The 23,200-nt window shown below is 40.6% G+C and overlaps 2 protein-coding genes across 3 annotated transcripts in view; one reads left to right on the forward strand and one right to left on the reverse strand.

Annotated features, from left to right (window-relative positions):
• ASB3 (ankyrin repeat and SOCS box containing 3) overlaps positions 1–121 on the reverse strand; it is a 113,770-nt gene extending 113,649 nt beyond the window's left edge. For both annotated transcript variants that reach the window (XM_006122106.4, XM_014573102.3), the window contains exon 1: positions 37–121. The gene's annotated coding sequence lies outside the window, so the exon portion shown is untranslated. The remainder of the gene's footprint in view (positions 1–36) is intronic.
• Positions 120–21,578, forward strand: ERLEC1 (endoplasmic reticulum lectin 1). Its single transcript, XM_006122109.4, has 14 exons — positions 120–354; positions 1,226–1,330; positions 2,657–2,737; positions 4,205–4,282; positions 4,466–4,529; positions 6,753–6,781; positions 7,830–8,053; positions 12,899–13,028; positions 13,472–13,636; positions 14,647–14,706; positions 17,932–18,056; positions 19,187–19,264; positions 19,373–19,448; positions 21,357–21,578. Exons 1-14 carry the CDS (start codon positions 214–216, stop codon positions 21,426–21,428), a joined length of 1,428 nt encoding a protein of 475 aa, XP_006122171.2. The 5' UTR covers positions 120–213; the 3' UTR covers positions 21,429–21,578.
• Positions 21,579–23,200: the final 1,622 nt, after the last annotated feature.

A 23,200-nucleotide genomic window follows, 5' to 3' on the forward strand; every position in this document is an offset into this window, starting at 1 on the left:
CCAGGTTGCAGCGGGGCAGCCGCCGTCCCTTCTTACCGCGCTCGAGCTGCCGCCTCGCTCCGGATCTCTTCAGGCGGCCCCCCCCCTCCCTGCCCCGGATGTTGATGTGGGCTGAGCCCGCCCCGGAAGTGACGTCGGGCGCTCCGCCGGAAGCAGACGTGGCCGGTGGCTGGGGGGCTGCCGGCTCTCTCCGGATCGGTCCCGCCGGGCGGAATGGGGCAGTGCCGGCTGGGCCTGGCGGCGCTGCTGGCGCTGCTGGGCGGGGTTCGGGCCGGGGGCGGCGGCCGCGCCCTCTCGCAGCTCAGCGATGACATCCCCTTCAGGGTGAACTGGCCGGGCACCGACTTCAGCCTGGTCAGTGCGGCAGCGCCCGGGCGGGGGGGCTGTGGCCAGAGGAGCGCCGGGATCAGAGCTCCTCAGACTTCATCCCACCGCCTCCCTCCCCTGACACGAATTGCTCCTCGGGGCCCGGCTTGCGCTGGGCTGCGCGCGGGACCCCTGGCACCGTTGCTCAGAGCAGTGACCTGAATTCTCCCGTTCCCGCCCCGCAACGCGCTCGGCGAGGGGACCAGGGTGTGGAGCGTCCGGGGCAGGCGGCTTGGACATAGGCACAGCATGACTCCTCATGTGGGGGCAGGGACTAAAACCTTATGGCAGGTCAAGGGAGGCACCTCCACCCCACATTCACCCTGGCAAGCCATTCAGCCTGTCTCCGTGGTAGCAGGGCAGCGAGGCTCAACCAAAAAGTATAATGTAAAGGTGGGGGGCAGCTCAAAGAGTTTCAAAACAAGGTGCAAGGAAGGAGTAGCTCAAGGTGTAGAAAGAGGGATTGTTACCGGCCGTGCAGTCTGAATGTAGCCTACCATGTAGAGAGCGGGAGCTGGAGGCTGTGTGTGGACAGGGAGTAGCTCAGGGTATAGGGCGGGGATAGTTCAGGGTGCAGGAAAAGGTATCTGGGGCGATGTGCCTGTGGAGTAGCTCAGGGTTCAGGCAGAGGTTAGCTAGTGGCTGTGTGCAGACAGTGAGTAGCTCAGTGTGTAGGAAAGAGGTAGGAAGGGATTGTGTGGGGACAAGGGGTAGCTTAGAGTTCAGGGAAAGGGTAACTAGAGGCTGTGCTCCAGTATTATTACCCTGCAGTGTCTGTTCCCTGCTGTCTAGGACTAGTAATTGTTTTTGTAGTAGTGTTTTAAAATGTTTATTTGATTTGTTTTTGTTGTACTTTTAGCCTACAACTGGTGTTTTGTACAAAGAAGATAATTACATCATTATGACAACTGTCGATAAGGAAAAATATAAATGTATACTTCCACTGATAGCAAATGGAGATGAGGTAAGCTTACATTGTTACAATTAGTTGTAGTTACAGATTGCTAGTGACACATCTATAAAATTTTCTTTCTTTTTAAAACAAAATTCCTGTGCAAAATATTTCACAAAATGGCAGTTCTATAATTAAATGTGTTAATTGTAGATATGGTCCACTTTGATCAATTTAGTGGTTGGAAGGGGGTGTTAAAAGTAGTCAGCTTCATGTTTTAACCTGTTTGAATGTGAAATTTTACTGTGTTGTAACTGGGGAAGTCCCAATCCAAAAGATACCCAGAAATGGATCTGATATCCCTGCCCTTCTCAGAGCTGCCATGCAAAGAAAGAACAAGTCCTCTTCTTCCCCAGCCCTGCTGGGACTTGCAGCTAGAAGCCCCCTGACTGGGGCTGCCTGGCAGCAAGAGGAAGATCAGGTTTCATGGCGAAAAGCTTGTTTAATGGTCCTTAACACAATTTTTTACAGCCATGAAATTGATAGAGCCCTAATTCTAGACAATATGGTAGTTCTGCTCTTGATGGGTTTGGTGTGAACTAGTCCTGATAGCCTTATTTAGACAGAATAATTGATAAATTAGCTAGTCTCAGTTATGTCCCTTAACTCCAGGGCTGCAGATACTTATACTATCTTCTTCACTAATATCTGAACACCTTCAACTACTAGTGCATTAAGAAGTGTGAGTAACATTCTGTGTGTCACTCATTTTCTCTGCAGAGAAACAATTGTGTGTGTAATGTTGTGTTTTGGTAGGGCATTGGTTTTTAGTGTATACGCAGCTCTGTGTTTGCATTGGAGAAGGCAGATCAAAATATTCCTGGCATTTTCAATCGGGATGTTAAAATGTATGTAATTAAATAACTGTATAGCCACTGAAAATGTCAACAGTTATATGCGGGCAGCAATAGACTCTCCAGGAGCTGGTGCACATGGGGAGCTGGCTTTTGCACATACCCGCTCCCACCTGCCTTCCCATGCTCCTCCCTTGGAAACGAATTATTCACATCGAAGTTTAAATGCTTGTATATTATTTTGTCATCATCAGGCTGAGTGCTAGTACTTCTAAAAATACAAAAAAGTCACATTTCTATAATTCTGTAATTCCTGGATTTGTTTGACTGCTTTATTTATGACTATATTTTTCTTCAGTGTCCCTTCCTAATAGCTACAATTTAAAGATTATTTTAATCACCGTACAACATATTATTGGAGATTTCAGTATCTTAATCTTTGCAAGTGTTTTTTCTTATTCAAGTGAATTATCTGACATTAAGTTTTAAGACTATATATATATATATATATAGCTAAAAGTGTGATGCTTTTTTTTTCTTCTAGGAAGAAGAAAAAGATTATAAAGGGCCTAGTCCAGGAGAGTTGTTGGAACCTCTTTTCAAACAAAGTAGTTGTTCATATAGAGTATGTTCTTTCTGTTTTCACTCAAATTTGAAAATTACCAGAATAAAACATGTTACAGATGTTAAGGAGCCAGGTATTTGGCAAATTGTGTAGTTGACACAGTTTTCTGCCAGGCTCTTACTGCATTTAAAATGCAGAGCTGCAGCATAAGTGGCTCCCGGAGCTGGCACGAGCCAGGACTGAGCAGTCCCAGCTTGTGCCAGCTCAAGGACTGCTGCAGCTCTGCCTCCCCTGCCCAGGATTAGGGAGGAGAGGGCGGGGAAGTGAGTAGTTGAGTAGTGACTTCAGTAGTCACTTACATCCCTAAACCATGTACATTTCAACCTATTTTAATGTTTATTGTAGTCAACTCTAATAAATATGTATGTGGGATTCCATTCAGCCATTAAAGCAAGAATATTTTATAAACTTCATTAGTGTTAATATTTAATATTATTGCTGAAAAATTGCATTCTACATTAAGTAATTGTAGATAAAGTGAATATACTAACAGTTTGTCATCATGCTTCCAGTATGGCAAACCACACTACAGGACATTTTGTGGTTACAAAGCCTGCCTTGGATGTATAACAAGGCTAAAGGATAAGTGCCTCCAGAAACCCCAGAAGTTTGTCTTGATAAACATAACTTATTGACAGAGCTCGCCAAGAGGCGGTGAGTCTCGCTCACCAGCCACACAGTTCGGCACGCTGCGCATGCGCTTACCGTGCTGTGCAGCTGTGCCGGCTTGTAATCTACTCGCCACGGGCGAGTACATTACACTAATTGTCAAGCCCTGCTTATTGATATTACTACTTTTTTTTTTAAGTTGTTGCATTTTTAAACCTGCCCAATAAACCCTGATAAGTGGGATGGAGCAGATTCACTTACCATTACAGGCCTTAACTATTTAGAATTCTTTTACAGGATGAAATTCACCAGGGTACCTAGCTCTCTCCATTTGTCCTAGGCAGAGTAGGCTATGAGCAGGGTAGGGACAACTTGTTGGATTGGGTGTAGGTGAGCTAAATACCTGCCTCCAAGCAAGCTAGCACTGAGAATGGACCGTCAAGAGTACACTCAATACCTATTACTGTTCCAGTACGGTGGTCCAACGCCCTCATGCAAGTGGCAGGGGAAGGGAGGTAGGCTGCAGCTAATAATTCAGCCTATAGTTCATAGCAGCGGCCACAGCAGGTTTATGCTGCTAACTCACAATATGGCTCCGTGTTGGTGGAGATGTATTTGCCTCCCACCACATGAAAGATGAGGGGGGAAAACCCCAGTAATTTCACCCATTATTCATATATGGGACACAGTTAATATTGCTAGAATGCTGAGAGAACTCATTGCAGATTTTTGCTACTTAAATCGTCCTTCTGTCAAGGGGTTGATTTTGCTACCCGTTGATCAAAATTATGTCAAAGTTTTGGAAAATGTTGATTGCCCAACTCTTGTGTTGCTGACTAAAATGTGAATATTTTTTAGATTGAATCTTATTGGACTTATGAAGTTTGTCATGGAAAACATATTCGTCAGTACCATGAAGAGAAAGAAACGGGCCAGGTATGTGTCTACAATCTTATGAGTCCCAAACAAAAAATAGAAGACTTTAGAACTGACACTTTGATGCTGAAGTTACCACAAATGAATTCTGACAGGGCTGAACAGAAAATGCCCTTGAAGCTTATGTAGGGAAAGTTAGCTTTAAAAAAACAAAGGTATAATTGTATTTGTTTTTGGTTGCAGAAAATAAACATCCAGGAGTACTTCCTTGGGAACATGCTGATAAAGAGCCCATTATCAGACCCAGGTTTGTCTTTTTGCTTGTGGTGTTTTTCCTAATTCTGGTGATGTATGTATACATTGTGGTAGTATTTGTTTCACAAAAATATTCTAGAATTTATGTATAGAAATACGTGCAATGCGTTTTCCAGAGGGGGAAAAAAAGTAGAATACTGTAGAATGCTACTTTTTCTAACTCCATTGTTTTGTGGTAATTTCCTCTTGGCACCTCATCCTATCAGTTCAGTTGGACCACTTACAAGAATTATGGCTAGGTGGAAGGACAGTCAGAGATAGAGCATATGTGCAGAATATTTTAAAATGAATCTGAGTGCCAGTTTTTTGTCATTGTCCCTCTGCTTGTATGCTGTAGCCTATTAACTCAGCTTTTGACTATTCTTTGAGTTTAAAATTCTAAGTGTTTCAGGGCAGAGTGTGTGTTCTATACAGAACCTGCCAAACTTTGAGTAAAATCTAGTGTACAATGGTAAAACTTGCGCCATCAATGACCTAGGACCTTAGAACAACTCAGAAAAGGATGTTAACATTTCTGTCCTTTTCCATTAGGAGACATTTTATTTTTTTCCTGTGCTTCATACGGAGTTGAAACTTCTTGGCTCACCTTATTCTTGTTTATTAACATAACTCATGCCAGGATAGCCCTGAATAGGTTAAAAAAAATCCCAAAACATTTTGTGACTTCACTCCCCAGGTGTCCTGGTGCAAGCTTGGTGCAGTTTATGGAGAAATATCAGGATGGCCTTCAGTCTCCTTTTTTATCACCCTAGCAATGATTTAACCTTTTCTCACGCCCGTTAAAGAATCCTAAGGTTGCTGAGACCTGTAACAACTTACATAAATAAACAAGTGGTGATCATTGGCATGCAGTACACTCTTTTCCCTACCAGCATGCTCCCTAAGCACAGAGCATGGGCAAAGATAGGAGTTCTGAGCATTGTCTGTTGTGCCAGCAAAAAGAATTCCCTTATTATGAAGCAAGTGGTCAGTTGCTCCTTTAGAAAAGCAGTAAGTTCACTTGGTACTGCTCGAGCACAAAGGAACCTTACCCCAGAGCAGAATCTAGTTTGAGTTCCCAAATATCAGAGGCTTTTTTTTTTTAAGGGACACTGACTTTGAAACTAGTCTTCATATATATAGTAGCCCAGTGTCTGAGAGTCTGTAATGCTGAAATACTGGCTGTTCCCTCTGGGCGGCCCGCGCTGCATGGGGAGTGTGGGCCCAAATGGCTGCTTGCTCCCCCGCGGTGGCCCGGCTGAGTGGCGCAGAAGTCAGCCGAGTGCCATGGCGATGACATGCGGCATGACAGCGGCTCCAGGCCCTGGCCCCTGGCCGTGAATGTCACTGCCCCGTCCCCCTTCACCTCCAGCCATGGCGCTCGGCTGACTTCTGCGCTGCTCAGCCAGGCTGCCACATGGGAGCAAGTGGCGCAAGTGACCATTTGGGCCCTGCACCTCCATGAGCACGAGGAGTGTGGAGCCCAAAAGGCCATTTGGGCTCTGCGGTCCCCTGAGTGAGAGGCAGGAGGGGGAGGAGAGCTGAAAGAGAGAGAGGGGGAGGCAGTAGGAGGAGGAGAGAGAGAGACCGAGCGAGAGACTGGAGGCTCAGGAGAGAAGACTGACGTGGAGGAGAGACCTGAAAATCCCGTCTTATGGCGGGCTAATTGGCTAGTTTTAAAAGAGTTTACTCTGCTTGCTACAGCCCCTTTATCAGTGTATTTGTTTTACAACTGCGTTTTCTTCTTGCTCCTACTTTTCGTACAGATAGTGAGATTAAGTACAGAAACTGACTGCTTTTAGTATACTTTGTATTTGACAGTACTTTGTGTACAATCTTTGAACAAATATGATGTAAATTAATCCATTTTAAAAGGAAAAAATCCTAAATGACAGACCTATCAAAATAAGTAAAAACTTACATTAAGGGAAATTTTGACACATTACATTATTAAACTTTTATGGTACTTTAGGGCAAGAGTTTGCCATGTAATATTTGACAACATTCTTCTAACATACAAATATAATTTCAGTGAAAACCGGTATTTAGCAAAAATAACTATACTGTATTCAAACTTTGCTTGTACCATATTGACACTTTCAGTGTGAGGTTGTCAGGGCTGGTGTGTTGAAAGGAAATAGGCGATTCAATTTAGAAAGAAAGCTATTTCATATCTTTATTATTTTATATATTTTAAAGACCTTTACACTTTTCTCATTCTGATTTTATTCTGTAGATCAAGATGGAAAGGAAAATCCAAAAGAGGCAAGTGTAAAACATTGCTTTCACTTTTGAATTCAACAGTGGAGGTACCTTAAATGTAGATATGGTTAAATGTTCCAGATGTGAGTAGGAAACTAAGCTCATTTCCCTTTTTAATCACTAGTACAGTTTGAGACGTTTACTTGTTCTCTTCCACCAATGAGTTTGTTGCCCAGTCCAGTCCTAAGACACTGAACCTTAAGGTTAGGGTGACAGTTAATTTTTTTTTTTATACAAATCACTTTCCACATTCTTGTTGTTGAGGTTTTATATTAAAAAATCCACTCTTAGTGATGCCACAAATCTTTACATTTAAGACAGATCCGTGATAGGTGAGAACCTATTAACTCTTTCACTAAAAGTTGACATATATGTAATCATGTTCTGGTAGCACTTATTTGCTTATCCATGCTTCCCCTACTTCAATTCAATTAATCTATTGCTGAAGTCTGCCTAGGCTTTTACATTATCTTATTTAATCATATTACTGCTAACTCACTGGTTTGACCTATTTGTATGTTAAGAGTACGTCTACATGGCAGCGTTATATCAGAATAACTGACATTATTCCAAAATAACATAGTGCACATCTACACAACAAGCCTTTATTTCAAATCATATCGATCTAGAAGATTTCTTACTCCAACTCATAATAACCTTCATTTCATGAGGAGTAAGGGAAGTCGAAGGAAGAGTGTTCTTCCTTCAACTTCCTGCTGTGTAGACAGCGCCAAAAGCGAAATTAAGCTATTTGACTTAAGCTATGCAATTGATATAGGTGAAGTTGCGTAGCTTAGTTTGACTTTAGCCCTGCTGTGTCAATGTACACTAAGATTCTTAACTATCTACTTTCTTCTACCTGTGAAGCTCCTTCCCACTAGCTACCACACTTTACCTATTGGCAACAGGAGAAGAAAATCCAGAAATGAAAATGATTAAAACATTATTGAAACATGGAGTCTAATGAGCTGCATGTAGTGTTGTCATTCCAGTGAATTGAACCAGCAATTCTATTGCAGTTTCTAATTAACTTTTTTCCTCTTTCACCTAGATTCCTACAAAGAACATAGAAGGGCAGATGACCCCATATTATCCTGTAGGAATGGGAAATGGTACACCTTGTAGTTTGAGACAAAGCCTGCCCAGATCAAGTACAGTGATGTATATCTGTCATCCTGAAGCTAAACATGAGATCCTGTCTGTAGCAGAAGTTACTACATGTGAATATGAAGTGGTCATATTGACACCTCTGTTATGCAACCATCCTAAATATAGGTACAGTTTCCAAATTTCAGCTAACATTTTGGCTCTAATAATCCTTTTCCATATATGGAGCCAAATTTTCAGTCAGCTTTCTCTTGTGTGTGTGCATATACAGCAGTGCCAACTCTTGCAATTTTAACTTGAGCATCACAATATTTGGAGTATTTCTGAAAACTCCCAACTGTTGGAGTGAAGACATCAAATGAGTCTTGGTTTCGTAGGTTTGTTTTTTTAAGGTAAGTTTTCAGCCATTGTGGTTGCAAATAAAAAATTTAAAATGTGAAGTGGCTGCAGCCTGAGGGTTCTTTAGACAAGGAAAAAGACCCCAACATTTGTTCTTGAAAAATAAAAGCAGAAAATACTCTCCCACACACTCAAAATAAAAAAGACTTCTTAAACTACATGCACAGGTCACTTACCCAAGTCCCCTTCTGTATGCACAGATAAGATATCTAATTTCTGCTTCCATGTTCACTTTTGTTAACTTAACTTTAGAAATCATGTCTCATTTTTACACGTGCGTATTTTACATACACTTGCCACAGAGTGCATGGCTTTAGAACTGGGACTTCACATTCTGTTGCATCAGGGCTGGCTAAAATATGGCATGGGGTCACAATTCACTCCCAGACTTTGCACCTCCTCCTAGAGCCCCTCCCTGAAGACAGAATGCTCTCCTGCACCCATACACCCTCCCTGACCCTACAGTCCAATCCCCTGACCCAGGTCACAACCCCTTCCTTCACTCAAACTCCCTCTCAGACTTCACAGTCTCTTGCACACCAGTCCCTTACCCTGTTCTCCCTTCTGCACCCAAACTCCACCCTAAACCCCGCATCTTCTCAACAGAAAAGTGCAGCCTCTGACTACTTTCCAAAATCTTGGAGTGGCCTCCAACCAAAAATTATTGCCCACCTCTGTGTTGTATTAACATTAGTTATTTGCAGACTTTAATCCTATTCTGTGATCTAATAGCTTTATTTAAAAGTGTAAGATCCCTCATTAGTATGTGTAGGTTTAATCATAGGTTAAAGTTTTAAAACAAGAAAATTAGTTCATCCACTATTTACCAGTACTTTCTGTGACCTGAGTTCAAGGTTCAGTTTTCCCAGCACAAATTGTTGGCATAACACATCCCTAACAGCAATCTTCCCTGTGCTTTCAGTCTATCAACTGTCAGCTATTGGCAGCTCAACACAGAATCCTAAACTCAGATATTGACAAGAAGGTGAAGTTGGAAGCAATAAATATTTGCTTTTAAATTCCACTGACATAGCAACATGCTCTGAGATGAGTAGACAGACAGATGCATCATTTGTAGCCTGTTTTAGAATAGCTAGATTGATATCAAAGTACTCTCTAATGTAAGAACATCAGTCATGCACTATGCAAACGTGTTGCAAGATACCGTGAATAAGTAGTTACACCTTTGAATCATTATTTGCTAACTAGTTTTAATTGGTCATTTGACTTTGTATGCTGGAGAAGCACTGCTATAGTTTAAATTCCTGCTCTTATTTTAAACCCACCCTGTTCTCCCCTTCATTTGTTCTTAATGTCCTCCAATTTATTGAAGATTGAAGTTTTTCCAGGCAGGTCTCAAATATGAATAAGATTTTTTTTTTTCTTGAAGATGTTGAATAAAATCAGTTTGCCCACTCTTGTATTACTAAAATATAGAAAATGATCACATTTAAAGAGAGTTACCTTTACTCAAAAAGAGATGAAGTTAGAAATTTCAGACTGGGCCTGGTTTAAAGAAAATGTTCAGTACCTGTAGTTAACTGTTTGAAATCTGAAGTTTGGCTCAGATGCAGTACCCTTTTTGATTGCTAAATCAGGCACATTTAATATTCGCTGCTCTCCATTTAGCTCAGCAGCATCCTTTAGTAAAACAATAGGAGTTAATGTTATTGCAGTCTCCAGAAGAAATTGGGAGTGTGTGCAAATGTATTATAGCATACTATGTTAATAAAAATTCCAGTTGAAGTACCAGACCTCAATTGATAATGGTTTTCTTCATGAGTCAATGAGCCAGATTGTCCCAAATCAAAGTGAAAAGCACTGGATTATGGATAACTCAGATTTTCTTACTTCATTATTTTCAAAAGTAAGGGAAAATTGTGTGTGAATTAAGGCTGAGAGATTAATCACTCTACATTCAGGAAATACCAGAAACAAGATTGAATACATAACATATAATCTGTTCTAGAGGAGGATACTTTACAGTGTAGCTTCTTCATATGAACAAAATGGTGGCTGCCATTCGCCACCTCCTATAAAGATGAGCAGACAGAGGTGTCTACTTCTGATGCAGCAGAACTAGCTAATAAAGCTTAGTTCGGGTAAATCCACAGTCCTATATTTGTCAAATAGTTTGTCAGTGTGATTGTACTACCTTTCAAATAAAGCTGTAGAGTTTTCTCTTTAATGCAAATGCATACATTCAGGCTGGAGGATGATGGCATAATTACTGCCGTTCTTCTCTAGTACTACAGTATGCAAATCCCATACTTAGCTAATATATCTGACATGTTCTGAGACAGGAAGATTTCCATAACAATTGTACAGAATACAGTTCTCAGAGGCTGACTGGTGAATGTTTACATTGCTGTACTTTGATTGCTATAATTATTCTGCTCTTGATTCACTCAAGAATTTTCAAATTCTATTTAAGGATTACATCTGTCCACCTCACCCGCCTCCATTAAAGTGACAAATTAGAAGTACTTCAATTATTACATGAGCATATTAAAACTGTCTAGAAGAAGGAAGAATGGACTGGAAACTTTTATTTGTTTTGGTTTGTTTTTTTTAAACCCATTAACTGCTGTTTGTTTCCTCTCCCCCATCATATATGTTCTGCCCAAAACCTTTTATTGCCATATAGGTGAGAAGGGCTTCTTGGCTGTGAGTGAGAATAAGAGCTCATTCTTTCAATCTAGTCATTCTGATAACTAGCAAAGGCACGCGTAGCACACCCAAAGACCCAGAGCAGTGTACAGGTGTGTGTGGGAGGGGATATTAAAAATGGTTTTTCCTTCCTGTAGAGACCTTCAATGTTGTTCCCCAAAGTGGCTCAGGATAGTGCTTCGGCCATGATTCCATCCTTCCCCACTCATTCTCACATCTTTACTGCTTAGTAATGCAACTGAAGTTGTAAAGTAAGAGCACTCTAGTTCTAAGTAAAAATAGTGTATATTTTTTATTACTGGCACAATCTTTCTTTTCCCTAAGCACGTGAATGTGTTTCAGGAATTGGGGTAGAGCATGCCTGACATATGGGAAGGAAAGACAAAGGGAAATATTAAGAATATAAAATCCCATTTTAAAAGTTAATTAAATGGGCTCCTGTGGCGTGGTGAGCCTAGACCCGCTTCTACACCCTAGCCAGGCTTGCTGTACTAGAGTTGGGGGGCTGGTCCATTGGTTAACCAGTTCCCTGGTGATGTTTACCAGATAAATGGTTAACCCTTTACATCCATAAGATATAATTGCATGTAATTGTTTGTTCGTTCTGTTTGATTAACACCATTCTCAAACTCAATGGCCTTTAACCTAGTAAGTAGTTGCTTATTAATCAGGAAGCAACTTTCATTATCTTAAATACAAACTGAAATTTTGTACACATTCTTCTGTACAGCATACATATTTTATTGCATAATAATGATAGTCCAGGAAATCCGTTTCCTTTTTCAAAAGCACCTGTAAGTCTGTGAAAATTGCTAGAAGTGTTTTTACAAAAGAGATGAGTATAAAGTAATGTGAAACTGTAGAAAACAGATCACAAACATACTCTTATTTAATAGTATTGTAAAAATATTTCAACTTATATTTAGTACATCTAAATTTTCATTCGGGCTTTCCAGCTGCTTTTAGGAGGCCCTAATATGTATGAAATAAGGAAAGAATGGTGGTATTGTGACTTCTGAAACCATCTCATGTAAATATTCCAATGCCTTTTGGACTTTCATTGTTCAGGGGGCATTATGATTTCATTTTTTAACAGGGTCCCAAGTAGCCACTCACAATGGATTTTGATCCAAGAACTTGGATTTTGATCCAAGAACTTACATTTTGTGAAGATTGTGTTGTTGAAGATAAGTGCCCTAGAATGTTCTGAACATGTTTAGAAACAAATGTAATTCTCTTGGGTTTAACTAGAATACTATGAGAACTCTGTATTAGAACGTGTTTGAAACATGAAGGTTCAATTTACAATATAATACCAAAAGAATTACTGAAATATTCGGTGACAATTTTAACTAAGCAACATACATAGTATATGAACTATGACAGATTGTGTAAGTCTTCTTTGTGTTCAATTGTATTTGATAAAAATAATGTGTGTGTGTGTGTGTGTGTGTGTGTGTGTGTGTGTGTGTGTGTGTGTGTAAAAAGAAGGCTGAGTTAAGGCTGAGCATTTAATCTTAACTTTCTGAATTTCTTGACTTTTGGGTGTTTATTTTTTTACCCTTAAAGTTGACTAACAATACATGCAAAATTGCCTCTCTGCAAGGAACATGTTTTAGAAACCAAGGAAAACAAAAACAGGGTAGATTTCAGTCACTTAGTGGGTTTCTTAATAAAGCATTTTTTAACAAACCCGAGTGTTAAACATTATGATCAACTGAACTTTTATTTTCTTTAAATTTCTACAACTGACATTTTTGTTTATAGCAATAATAAAAAGCAGATCCTGATCTGACATTGCATGCAAAGTTTAACCTTGTAGTGTTAATATATTGTATTAGTTTTTAAACTGAAAACAAATGTGTTGTGCTGGCATACCTTTGTGTATAGTGGAAATATATGTTACAAAAAAAAACAGGTGATATGTAAAATTTGTTTGGACAGGTTCAGGGCTTCTCCTGTGAATGACATATTTTGCCAATCACTGCCAGGATCTCCACTTAAACCACATAATCTGGAACAGCTAGAACAACAGCAAGAAATGTTGAAGATGCCTTTTAGAAGAGTTAAGGAGGTAGGAGTTTTGTAAGTTTAAACTGGCAAGTTGGTTTTTTTTAATTGTCATTATTACAGCACTTGTAATCTTAAATGTAACATAGTTCTATCCCTGATTGTCACTCGGTCTACATGATTATTCTTTCAAATAGCCTGTGACAAATAGCAGGAATTGTCAATAGCTGCAGTCATATTAAAAAAAAATCTCTAGGTCAAAGTTAGGGCTACTAATCTATGACCCCCAATCTCTCCATGGTTTTTAATCTTTGTTCTTTCTGCTGTTTTTAGATGCAAATGTTTAACGCAAAAAGCAGTCAATTGGGTGACCTGATAAGTTCTTGCACATTTATCAACTACTCATCTCATTTGATATTTATTCTAATACTAGTTAACTGGATGTTGAAAAGTGTGTGGTTAGTAGGGGGCGTGTAAAATCTAAATGTTCCTGAATTTTAATTTCAGGAAGAAATGCATTCAACAAAAGAGGAGAAGTTTTCCTCCATCCATAAGCCACTTGCTGTTGGATCCCACCAGCAGTTGCTAACTGTTGGAACAACACACATCTCCAAATTGACTGATGACCAACTCATAAAGGAGTTTCTTAGTGGTTCTTACTGCTTCCATGGGGTGAGAAATTAACTGTGTAAAATAGCCTTTTTAAATACATATTTGTTTCACATTCTCCTTTGTGGACTTGGATAACAGAAAACCTTCTGTCATCTCAGACTTGCTATGTTTCTCGTATCATCAGTGTTTTCTCACAGTAATTTGCCAGTGACTAGAGATTAACCTGAAGACTTTATTATTACTAAATTCAGAAGCTCACTTGATTTCTTATTATTTCCAATCTGGAACACTAGTAGAGTAATTCTACCAAATGTGATACTTCTGTAAAACAAATTGAAAGACTGTTGTGTATGAGATGGTGATAAGTTTATTCTTGAAAGATCTGAAATGACTTTCATTGTGGTCTTCAAAGTGGATAGCCAGAATACTCTCTTCTGCAGTGACATTTCCCACCTCTGGTCCTCAAAGATTAACAAATTTGTACCAATTTGTTAAATGTTTTAACACTGTTGTGAGGTGCTAAATTATTGCTTTAGCAAAATTTAAATAAGTGTGTATAGAAAGTGGAACAGTTCTACTAAGCTCTCTGACTTCATTTAGTGTTTCAGATTAAGTCATCTGAAGCACGGATGGTGACATATATGGGTGTGGCATGAAATAAGGAGGGAAGTCTTAAACACTTCTATTAGAGAACGAAATGTGTCAGAGTAAGGGAAAAGTAGGAATGTGAAAATTGATTTCCCCAGTAAAATAGACAATAGTGGGTAGCCAGAATTGGGAAAGAGGCAGGAAGACAAAAAATGGGATGGTAAGTAGAAGAAAGGGGGAGTCTGTGGCTATTGCTACTTCTAAAAGAAGAGGAAATATGAAAGTTTCAGGAAAAAGATAGAAAGACCACACTGCTTTGGGTACTTACAAATTTCCAGAAGTTCATATGTAGATGGAGTGCTATTGGTGGCACATGTGTAAAGCCATAATGCTCCATATTACACAGTTCTGAAGCTACTATAAGATAAGTGGGAAAAAAATGTATTTCATGTTACTTACTCTACTCTCATTTATTTTTCCAGGGTGTTGGTTGGTGGAAGTATGAATTCTGCTATGGCAAATATGTACACCAGTATCATGAGGTATGCTGAATAGCAGGTGCAGTTGTCTGCCACTAGATGGTGAACAGTTGATTTTATGACCGTGCTCGTGAGTTCAGACAATAGAAATCTACTGGTAAAGAAAACCTGAATTCTGAAGGTTTCATTCAGGCTTTGCAGCATCAATTGATATGTATTTTGTTTGAGATCCAAATTGAAATTCATTTTACTGTAAACACAATGCCAGTTTTAACCATTTAATACCATAAATGTCAAGCTAATATGCTCTCTATTGTATCTGTCATAAAATTCATATACCTGAAAGGACAGACTATAGGAATAAAGCTATAAGCTTAACATTTTTATTTTGATCTAACTGAGATGGTTGTTACTATTTCCTCGCCTCCTTTTTAGTTTCTAAAATATTAGACTTCTTTTGTATGTCTTGCAGGATTTTCTGTTTTGTTTTTTATTCTGGCTCATTGCACATTTAGGCTATATCTACACTTGTGGCTTCTTGCATGATAAATATGCAAATGAGGCTGAGTGGAATATCCCTGAGCCTCATTTGCATACCTAATGAGCCGCCATTTTTGCAGAAAAGGCTCTTGCGCCAGAAGGAGCCGTCTACACTGCCCCTTCTTGCACAAGCAAACCCCTCTTGCACAATGCTGTTATTCCTGAAAATATTCCTGTAATGGCATAGCCTTACACTTTAAAAAAAGTGTGTGAAGGGCAAGCATGTGGGTGCAGAGATTCCATGCAGCAACAGGGAGCATTAATTGATATGGAGAGGTCCACATTCTACAGAGGGTGTAGTATGTCACAGATACTGACTCCTCCCTCTTCTACCCTAGGAAGCTCTTCTGCTAGAGCCCTTATGTCCTTTCTCTTCCCTGGACCTGAGTCCCCATCAGTCATGGAATAAGGGGATAATTGTGTTTAAATGTTTATACAGGTTTTTGTTGAAAGTGACAGTATTTCAAGCTGTTTGGCATGACTTTCTTAGCTGTTAGTCGTTAGTGTTCATCCTCATCTTCTCTAGTACAGGCAGTCCCTGGGTTACGTACAAGATAGGGACTGTAGGTTTGTTCTTAAGTTGAATCTGTATGTAAGTTGGAACTGGCATCCAGATTCAGCCGCTGCTGAAACTGACCAGCGGCTGACTACAGGGAGCCGGAGGCAGAGTTGCTCTGCCCCGGGCTTCCTGGAATCAGCCTCTGATCAGTTTCAACAGGCTGAATCTGGACGCCAGTTCTTACATAGATTCAACTTAAGAACCCCAGGCGTCCCCAAGTCAGCTGCTGCTGAAACTGATCAGCGGCTAATTTCAGGAAACCCAGGGCAGAGCAACTCTGCCTCCGGCTTCCTGTAGTCAGCGCAGGTCAGTTTCAGCAGCTGCTGACTTGGGGATGCAAGGGGCAGAGCAGCTTGGGTGCTGCTGGGTTGCTCCAGTAGCGCCACTCCTCGGCGCTACTGGACCAACCCAGCAGCACCCAAGCTGCTCTGCCCAAGGCGTCCTGATTCAGCTGCTGCTGAAACTGACCAGCAGTGGCTGAATCAGGACGCCTGGGGCAGAGCAGCTGGGGTGCTGCCAGGTTGGTCCAGTAGCGTCCAGAGCGGCGCTACGAGACCAACCGGCAGCGCCCCAGCTGCTGTACCACAAAGGTCCAGAGCAAAGCCGCGGAGCACGGGGGCAGCTGGAAAGCCCAGACACGTCGCGGCTGTCCAGCTGCCCGCATGCTCCGTGGCTTTGCTCCGCTTTTCTCCCCGTCTCCTTGGTCTGTTGGTCTCCAGCAGACCAGGGAGACAGGGAGCAAAGCCACGGAACACGCCGGCAGCGGGACAGCCGCGGCGTGTCTGGGCTGTCTGCTGCCCGCGTGCTCCCCGGCTTTGCTCCCTGTCTCCCTGGTCTGGGGAGATGGGGAGCAAAGCCGGGGAGCACGCGGGCAGCAGACAGCCCAGACGCGCCATGGCTGTCCCGCTGCCGGCGTCCTCAGAGGCTTTGCTTCCCGTCTCCCTGGTCTGCTGGTCTCCAGCAGACCAGGGAGACGGGCAGCAAACCCCGTTCGTAACTGCGGATCCGACATAAGTCGGATCCGTGTAACTCGGGGACTGCCTGTAGTAATTGAACCTACATGGCTGCTTTCTAGTATCAACATGTGTTTTGGGCCATTGTACAAGAACAGCAATCTCTACAGGAGCTATTTACTGTGGCTGGGTTAGGTGGATTGGGTTGGTTGGTTGGTTTGTTTGTTGGAGTCTAGGAGAAAAATGATGAATACATAAATTTGACCATAAGAGAAGAATTTGCCACTAGATAGTGAACAGTTAAAATAAAGCCATAGGAAATATTCTTTTCACCATATTTCCATATATGTATTTTATTTATATATAAAAAAATCTTTTACAGCTTGTCTACACAAACACTGTTTCTGGCAAGTATGATTCAGTTCCACACTAGCTGTCCATATGGAGCCTGCTGATGTGCATTAGGAGTTCAATAGTGCACATTGATTTAGTTCCATTTCGAAGCAGACTAGGCTGTGTCTACACTTAAAATGCTACGGCTGTGTTGCTGTAGCACTTCAGTGTAGACTTTTACTACACTGGGGTTCTCCCGTTATTCTGGCAAACCCGTCTCTCCTGGAGGCAGAAGCTTGCTCAACAGAAGATTTCTTCCATCAAAGTAGCACTGCCTACATGAATACTTAGGTCACATTTTTCAAACCCCTGAGCAATGTAGCTGGGTCAATTTAATTTTCTACTAAAGACCAGCCCCTCAGTAAAGCTCACTAACTGTTAATGTGCCTCAGTAGTGTCCACATGACAGTTAGCATGCAGCAGGCTAATGAGAGGGTAGATTCTCAGTCTAGCTTGCTATGAACTAAATGTTTGTGTAATACAAGCCCATAAGCAATGTATTTTAACCAGGCTAAACACCTGACTTCAGGGGGAGAAATTTTATATCATGATGGCCCAATTTCAGTTCATATAATGAATGCAGGAACCCAATTGTATCAACATCAGAAATGAAAGTCTTCTGCTATAGGACAAATCTTATGTCTTTTGAGGCATACTGGTGAGCTGTTGTAGATAAGTAAAGGATGCTTGCACAGCTGTCTGAGTTTGGTAACATTGTGACAATAATTAGTTAAGATTTTCTTATTAAAAGTTTGACTACTACTTCTCCCCTTTATAATGTTCTCTACAGCAAGCTCATTAAACCTCATGATACAAGAGTTTTATCATCTGTTCTTATATTAGGATAAGGAAAGTGGCAAAACTTCTGTAGTTGTTGGTACCTGGAACAAAGAAGAACACATTGAATGGGCCAAGAAAAATGTGGCTAGAGCCCATCATCTCCGAGAAGATGGTATGCAAACAGTTAAGTAAGTCAGTTAGATTTGACTGGATACATCTTAGATATGTTGAAAAGATGAGGTTGTTTTTTGAGTGGAGCATCTCTGAATTGCTGTTCAGAAACCATTTACTGATAAACTATTCATAGTTTCCATTCTGAACAGAAAATATTACATTCTAAAAACAGAACTAGATTCTCATCCTTGTCCTTAAAATAACTTATAATTGTGGCATATGATCTTGTAACTAGTTTGAAAACAGTTTTAGTATAAAATTCAGCTTGTATAAATTTTAAAATCACCTTTGTGATGTAGGCACTTTTGAATTATCCCATAAACTTTAGCTTCATGTTGCTGTTGACACAACTGAGAGTGTGTTCTGTGGTGCACATAATTTGTTTTAATTTGATGGGAAAGGTTTTTTTAATCTTTCTTTGGATGAGCTACCTTATGAAAGTTATAGATTTAAAGTTAGCATTTCTAGTTTGGAGTCTTTAGAGCCACTAATCATTAAAGCAATCAAGTCCCCTTCAACAAAGCCACGCTGATCATGATATCTGAGTGCTAGAATTAGCTTTGAATTTACTGTTGCAGAGGAAGAGAAATGTAGAGGCTTAAAGCTGTAATGACATGGCCTGTCAGACTAAGGGCATGTCTGCAGAACCCCCACAGTTTGGGCTATGGATATGTGTTAACACAAACTAGATCTTAATTTGCACTAGGAGCATCCACCCCAGGCAGTTATACCACAACAGGCTACTTCACACTGCAGTTCACACACTCCATAGTCCAAACTTCAGGGCTATGTAAATTATAATCTAATCAATACAATAAACTATCAAAGTAGGTTGAACAAGGAACTCATTTCACTGAAAATACAAAAGAAGCTATTTATAATTCAACATCTGTCTCTTAGGTTTGATGCAAAGAGAAAAGTATTGTTAATCATGGTCATATCTGCTTCTGTAGGAGTAGACAAATGTAACTTGTCAGGGTTTTATTCCTTTTTTCTGTTTCCTCATGTATATTTAAGTTTCTGGTGCTCAAGGAGGTGGGAGTGTGTGAGTGGAGTTAATCACACCTTTCAGCTTGCTTCTACATTTAAGGTGATAAGAATTTGAACTCAGAAAACATTATCTAATTCCGAACTTTTCTGGCAGAGTGGTCTCTCATTTCTATGGAAACGGAGATGTTTGTGACTTAACTGACAAGCCAAGGCAGGTGACTGTGAAGTTGAAGTAAGTTATGCTCTTAAGTAAACCATCTAGTCATACATTTTGACTCTTTACCCCACTGATAGAGTTCAGTGCTTTTAGAACACTTACACAAATTATTCCTATTTTTAGGTGTAAAGAATCAGATTCCCCTCATGCTGTAACAGTATACATGCTGGAGCCTCACTCTTGTCAGTACATTCTTGGGGTATGTAAACATATAAGCTTGAATTCACTCAGCCCTGTCCCTTTCTAGCTAATAGGATTTCTCAAGGTGCATGACTTCACTAAGGCATCTTCACTTATGCACTTGATTTATGCATATTCAGTTGTGAGTAGGCCTTTTTAACTTGCATTTGCCAGAGGTGTAAAGGTACATTAAGCTTGACAACTTGACAAACAGTTTCTGCTGCTTATAAGTTGATGACTCCACCACTGCCTCTGGAAGCATTACAGAAATCAGGAATTTTTTTTTGTTCCATAGTGTTTTTGTGGGATTAGTGATGTAATGAATCATTAGAAGTGGAACATTAAACCCTAACTTTGGTCATAGTTGGTAAGGATAGCACTAGATTGTCTGATACTTTGAAAACAAAATATTTGTGTGTGAAGGTGGTGTCTGCACATGACAGCTTGAGCTCTTAAACTAGTCTTATTGTAATACATTGTAGGTAACCTTACATAAAGCATTCAGAAGAAAATTTAAAAGAATTCTAAATCATTAGTATATTAAGCCTGGAAAAAAAAATTTCCTTTGTGTGAGACATTCAGTATATTATTAAACTAGTTGGATTTTCATACTTCTAGTCTCTAAAATAAAACTAATGTGATTTGATGAGGCCCCTGACAAATATGACTCATAATATTGTTTTTCTAAAAATGCCAGTTAGGCTCATTCTTGTTGAATGAGTGCACTCTTGATTATGATAAAGTTAGAGATGGAGATCTAGTTCCTTAGGACACTAAATGAACAGGGAGTGAAATTTAAGATGCTGACTTAAATTGGACACCCCTTAAAACACTTTTCAATTGACTGTCTGTTTCACCTCTGCCACACTTGACAAAAGCCCAAAGGCCAGCACGGAAAACAAATATCACATGCTGAGCCTTTAGCCAATCACTTGATTTCATTATTTAAACTCATTGGCTCCCAGCCATGGGCTCAGCCAGTCAAAATCAAGTAGCAAGGCTACCTGGGAACAAGCTACTATGGCCATAGAAGCCATTTAGACAAGTAATGGTGAAGGACCCCCTTCCAGCTCAGGTCTGGAAAGTCAAAGCTTATATGACTTTATATGTTTACAAAATGCAGTCCATAGTAAATACACTGATGCTACATTAGTGATCTGTAATTCATTAAGAACAAAAATCTGGATTGTATCAAGCTGTTATTCAGGGGCCAATCCCCCCCTTTATATCAGATTCCTATGGGAAAAGTGGTTTAAACTTGCAATGCAATTCTGAGGAACAAATTTTGTCAGAGGACTCTCTATATCTCTATATAATCGAAATCTATCTAATCAAAAAAATTCTAACATCAGAATACAAGAGTTCCAGCTTAAATCATTACATAAATAATTAGAATAACTCAGTCATCTAGAATTTTCTCTAAAGTAATCTATTTGTAATCATTAGTAACAAATCTCAGTTTCTTAATGACCTGAAAATAACGTCATAGTATAGAATTTTTTTATTACCAGATCTTCTCCCACCAAACCATCACTTTCTCTGTAGCAACTCTGACTCACTCACAGGTTAGTAAGTAACTTTCAAAAAGAGCACTGGGAGATCTGACTGTCTTTTGTGGACTTGACTTAAGTTCTTGAATGCAGGCTCCTTTTGGGATGTCTTGCACTGAATGGTGCTTTAAAAAAAAAAGTGGTCCCTTTGTCAGTCTGCATTTGTTTTGGGACAGTAATGATACTTTGATTTCATTATTGCAAATAAAGCACTGAGCATTTACAGCTTTCAGATACATTAACTATCCCAATGAGTTACAGAAATAGTGATGCGTAAGTGAGATAGTATGCCCATTTTACTTTTATGCATTTTCTTTTGTAACAATATTGTGTTTCAAAGCACCTAACATTTGGTGGGGGGGTTTGTTTTTATTCAGGTGGAATCTCCAGTCATCTGTAAGATCTTGGATACAGCAGATGAAAATGGGCTCCTTTCAGTGCCCAATTAAAAGGACAATGCAATCTATGAATCAGATTCATAGAAAGCCAAGAGATACTCGCCAGCCAACCTTGCCAGCAGAATATATATTAGGAGGGACTCATGAACCACTTGGTGTATATGTGTATATAAGAGATTGATAAACTTTTAAAGATTAAAATATTGTCCTTTAATTTGAAATGATTACTGAAAGTTCTCTATCAATGTTGTGGGACATCTTGATCTATAAGGGTAAAGCATCAGCTTTTAAGGGGTTACTTTTAATTAATGTTCCATAGCCCACTCCTAATAGAGAGTTCAACAGCTGAATGGTATGGAGAAAATAAATGAGGAAGTGCTATTTACTCATAACACAAGAACTAGGAATCACCAAATGAAAAATGAGCAGCAGGTTTAAAAACAAACTGAAGGAAGTATTTCTTCACACAATATCGTCACCTTGTAGAACTCTGTGAAAAGGTGTTGTGAAACCCAAGGTTATAACAGGGTTCTAAAAAGAGCTAGATAAATTCATGGAGGTTAGGTCCATCAATGGCTATTAGCCAGGATGGGTAAGAATGGCATTGCTAGCGTCTGTTTGCCAGAAGCTGGGAATGAGTGATGGGAGGGATTATTTGTTGATTACCTGTTTTGTTCATTGGTCACTGAAAAGGGCACTGGGATAGATAGACCCTTGGTCTGACCCAGCATGGTTGTTCTCATGTGAGCTTCTGAGATCATTGAATTTGTTATTAATAGAGGAGATTAAAGTATTTTTACAGGAAGTATCAGACTGGTAGCCCTGTTAGTTTGAATCTGTATAAACAATGAGAAATCCTGTGGCACGTTATAGACTAACAGATTTAGTAGAGCATAAGCTTTTGTGGACAAAGACCCACTTCGTCAGATGCATTTCTCCAATAAATCTTAGTCTATAAGGTGCCACAGGACTTCTCGTTTATACAGGAAGCAGGGCTGGCTCTAGTCACCAGCAAATCAGGCAGGTGCTTGGGGCGGCACTTTGCCAGGAGCGGCATTTCAGGTAAGCAGCTGGTGCTGCCCCGGCAATGCCTAGCCTAGCCCCGCCCTGCCAATTTAAAGGGCCACGGCCCAGGAAATGCCAGGAAACGCAGCGGCTGTGTGCAGCCAGCTGGCAGCACCAATGCACCCTGAAGCTGCCCCTGTCTTCTGTCCTGCTCCTGCCCTCCCCCGGCAATGCTTAGCCCCGCCCTGCCCATTTAAAGGGGCACAGGAGATGCCGTGACTGCGCCAGTAGCACTGGCACCATGTGCGCCTGGCCCCGGAGCCTGCTGGCTGACCCTGTCTCCTAGACTTGAGTCCTGCTCCTCCCCGGCAGCCCCTACCTCTGAGAGCCTCTCCACTCCAAGCCATCAGCTACCCCTCCACCTACATTGTATGGAAATCCCAGGTAAGATGCCCCCTTTCCGCTTAGGCTTGCCACATGTCCAGTATTTTCGCCTCCTGTCCAGTTAAAAAAAAAATCAGAAAATACCAAACACCTGGCAAACCTACAAACACTCAGCCTGCTGGCCCAGCCCCCAATCCCGACACCCTTTGAAGTCTGTTCCTAGTATATTTCTCGTTCATGTTTGTAGTAGAAGTAGAACCAAACAAGGATCCAGCACACACACAGAGGCTGTGTCTAGACTGGCAAGTTTTTCCGCAAAAGCAGCTGCTTTTTTTTTAAATTAAGATCAGAGAAATTGGTACTTATTGGATTAAACACCACAAAACACTGAGGATGGTTATTTTTATCTACAGGCTTGTGTACACTGGTGTAAT

This window comes from Pelodiscus sinensis, chromosome 3 (assembly GCF_049634645.1).
Source record: "Pelodiscus sinensis isolate JC-2024 chromosome 3, ASM4963464v1, whole genome shotgun sequence".
Classification (NCBI taxonomy): Eukaryota; Metazoa; Chordata; order Testudines; family Trionychidae; genus Pelodiscus; species Pelodiscus sinensis.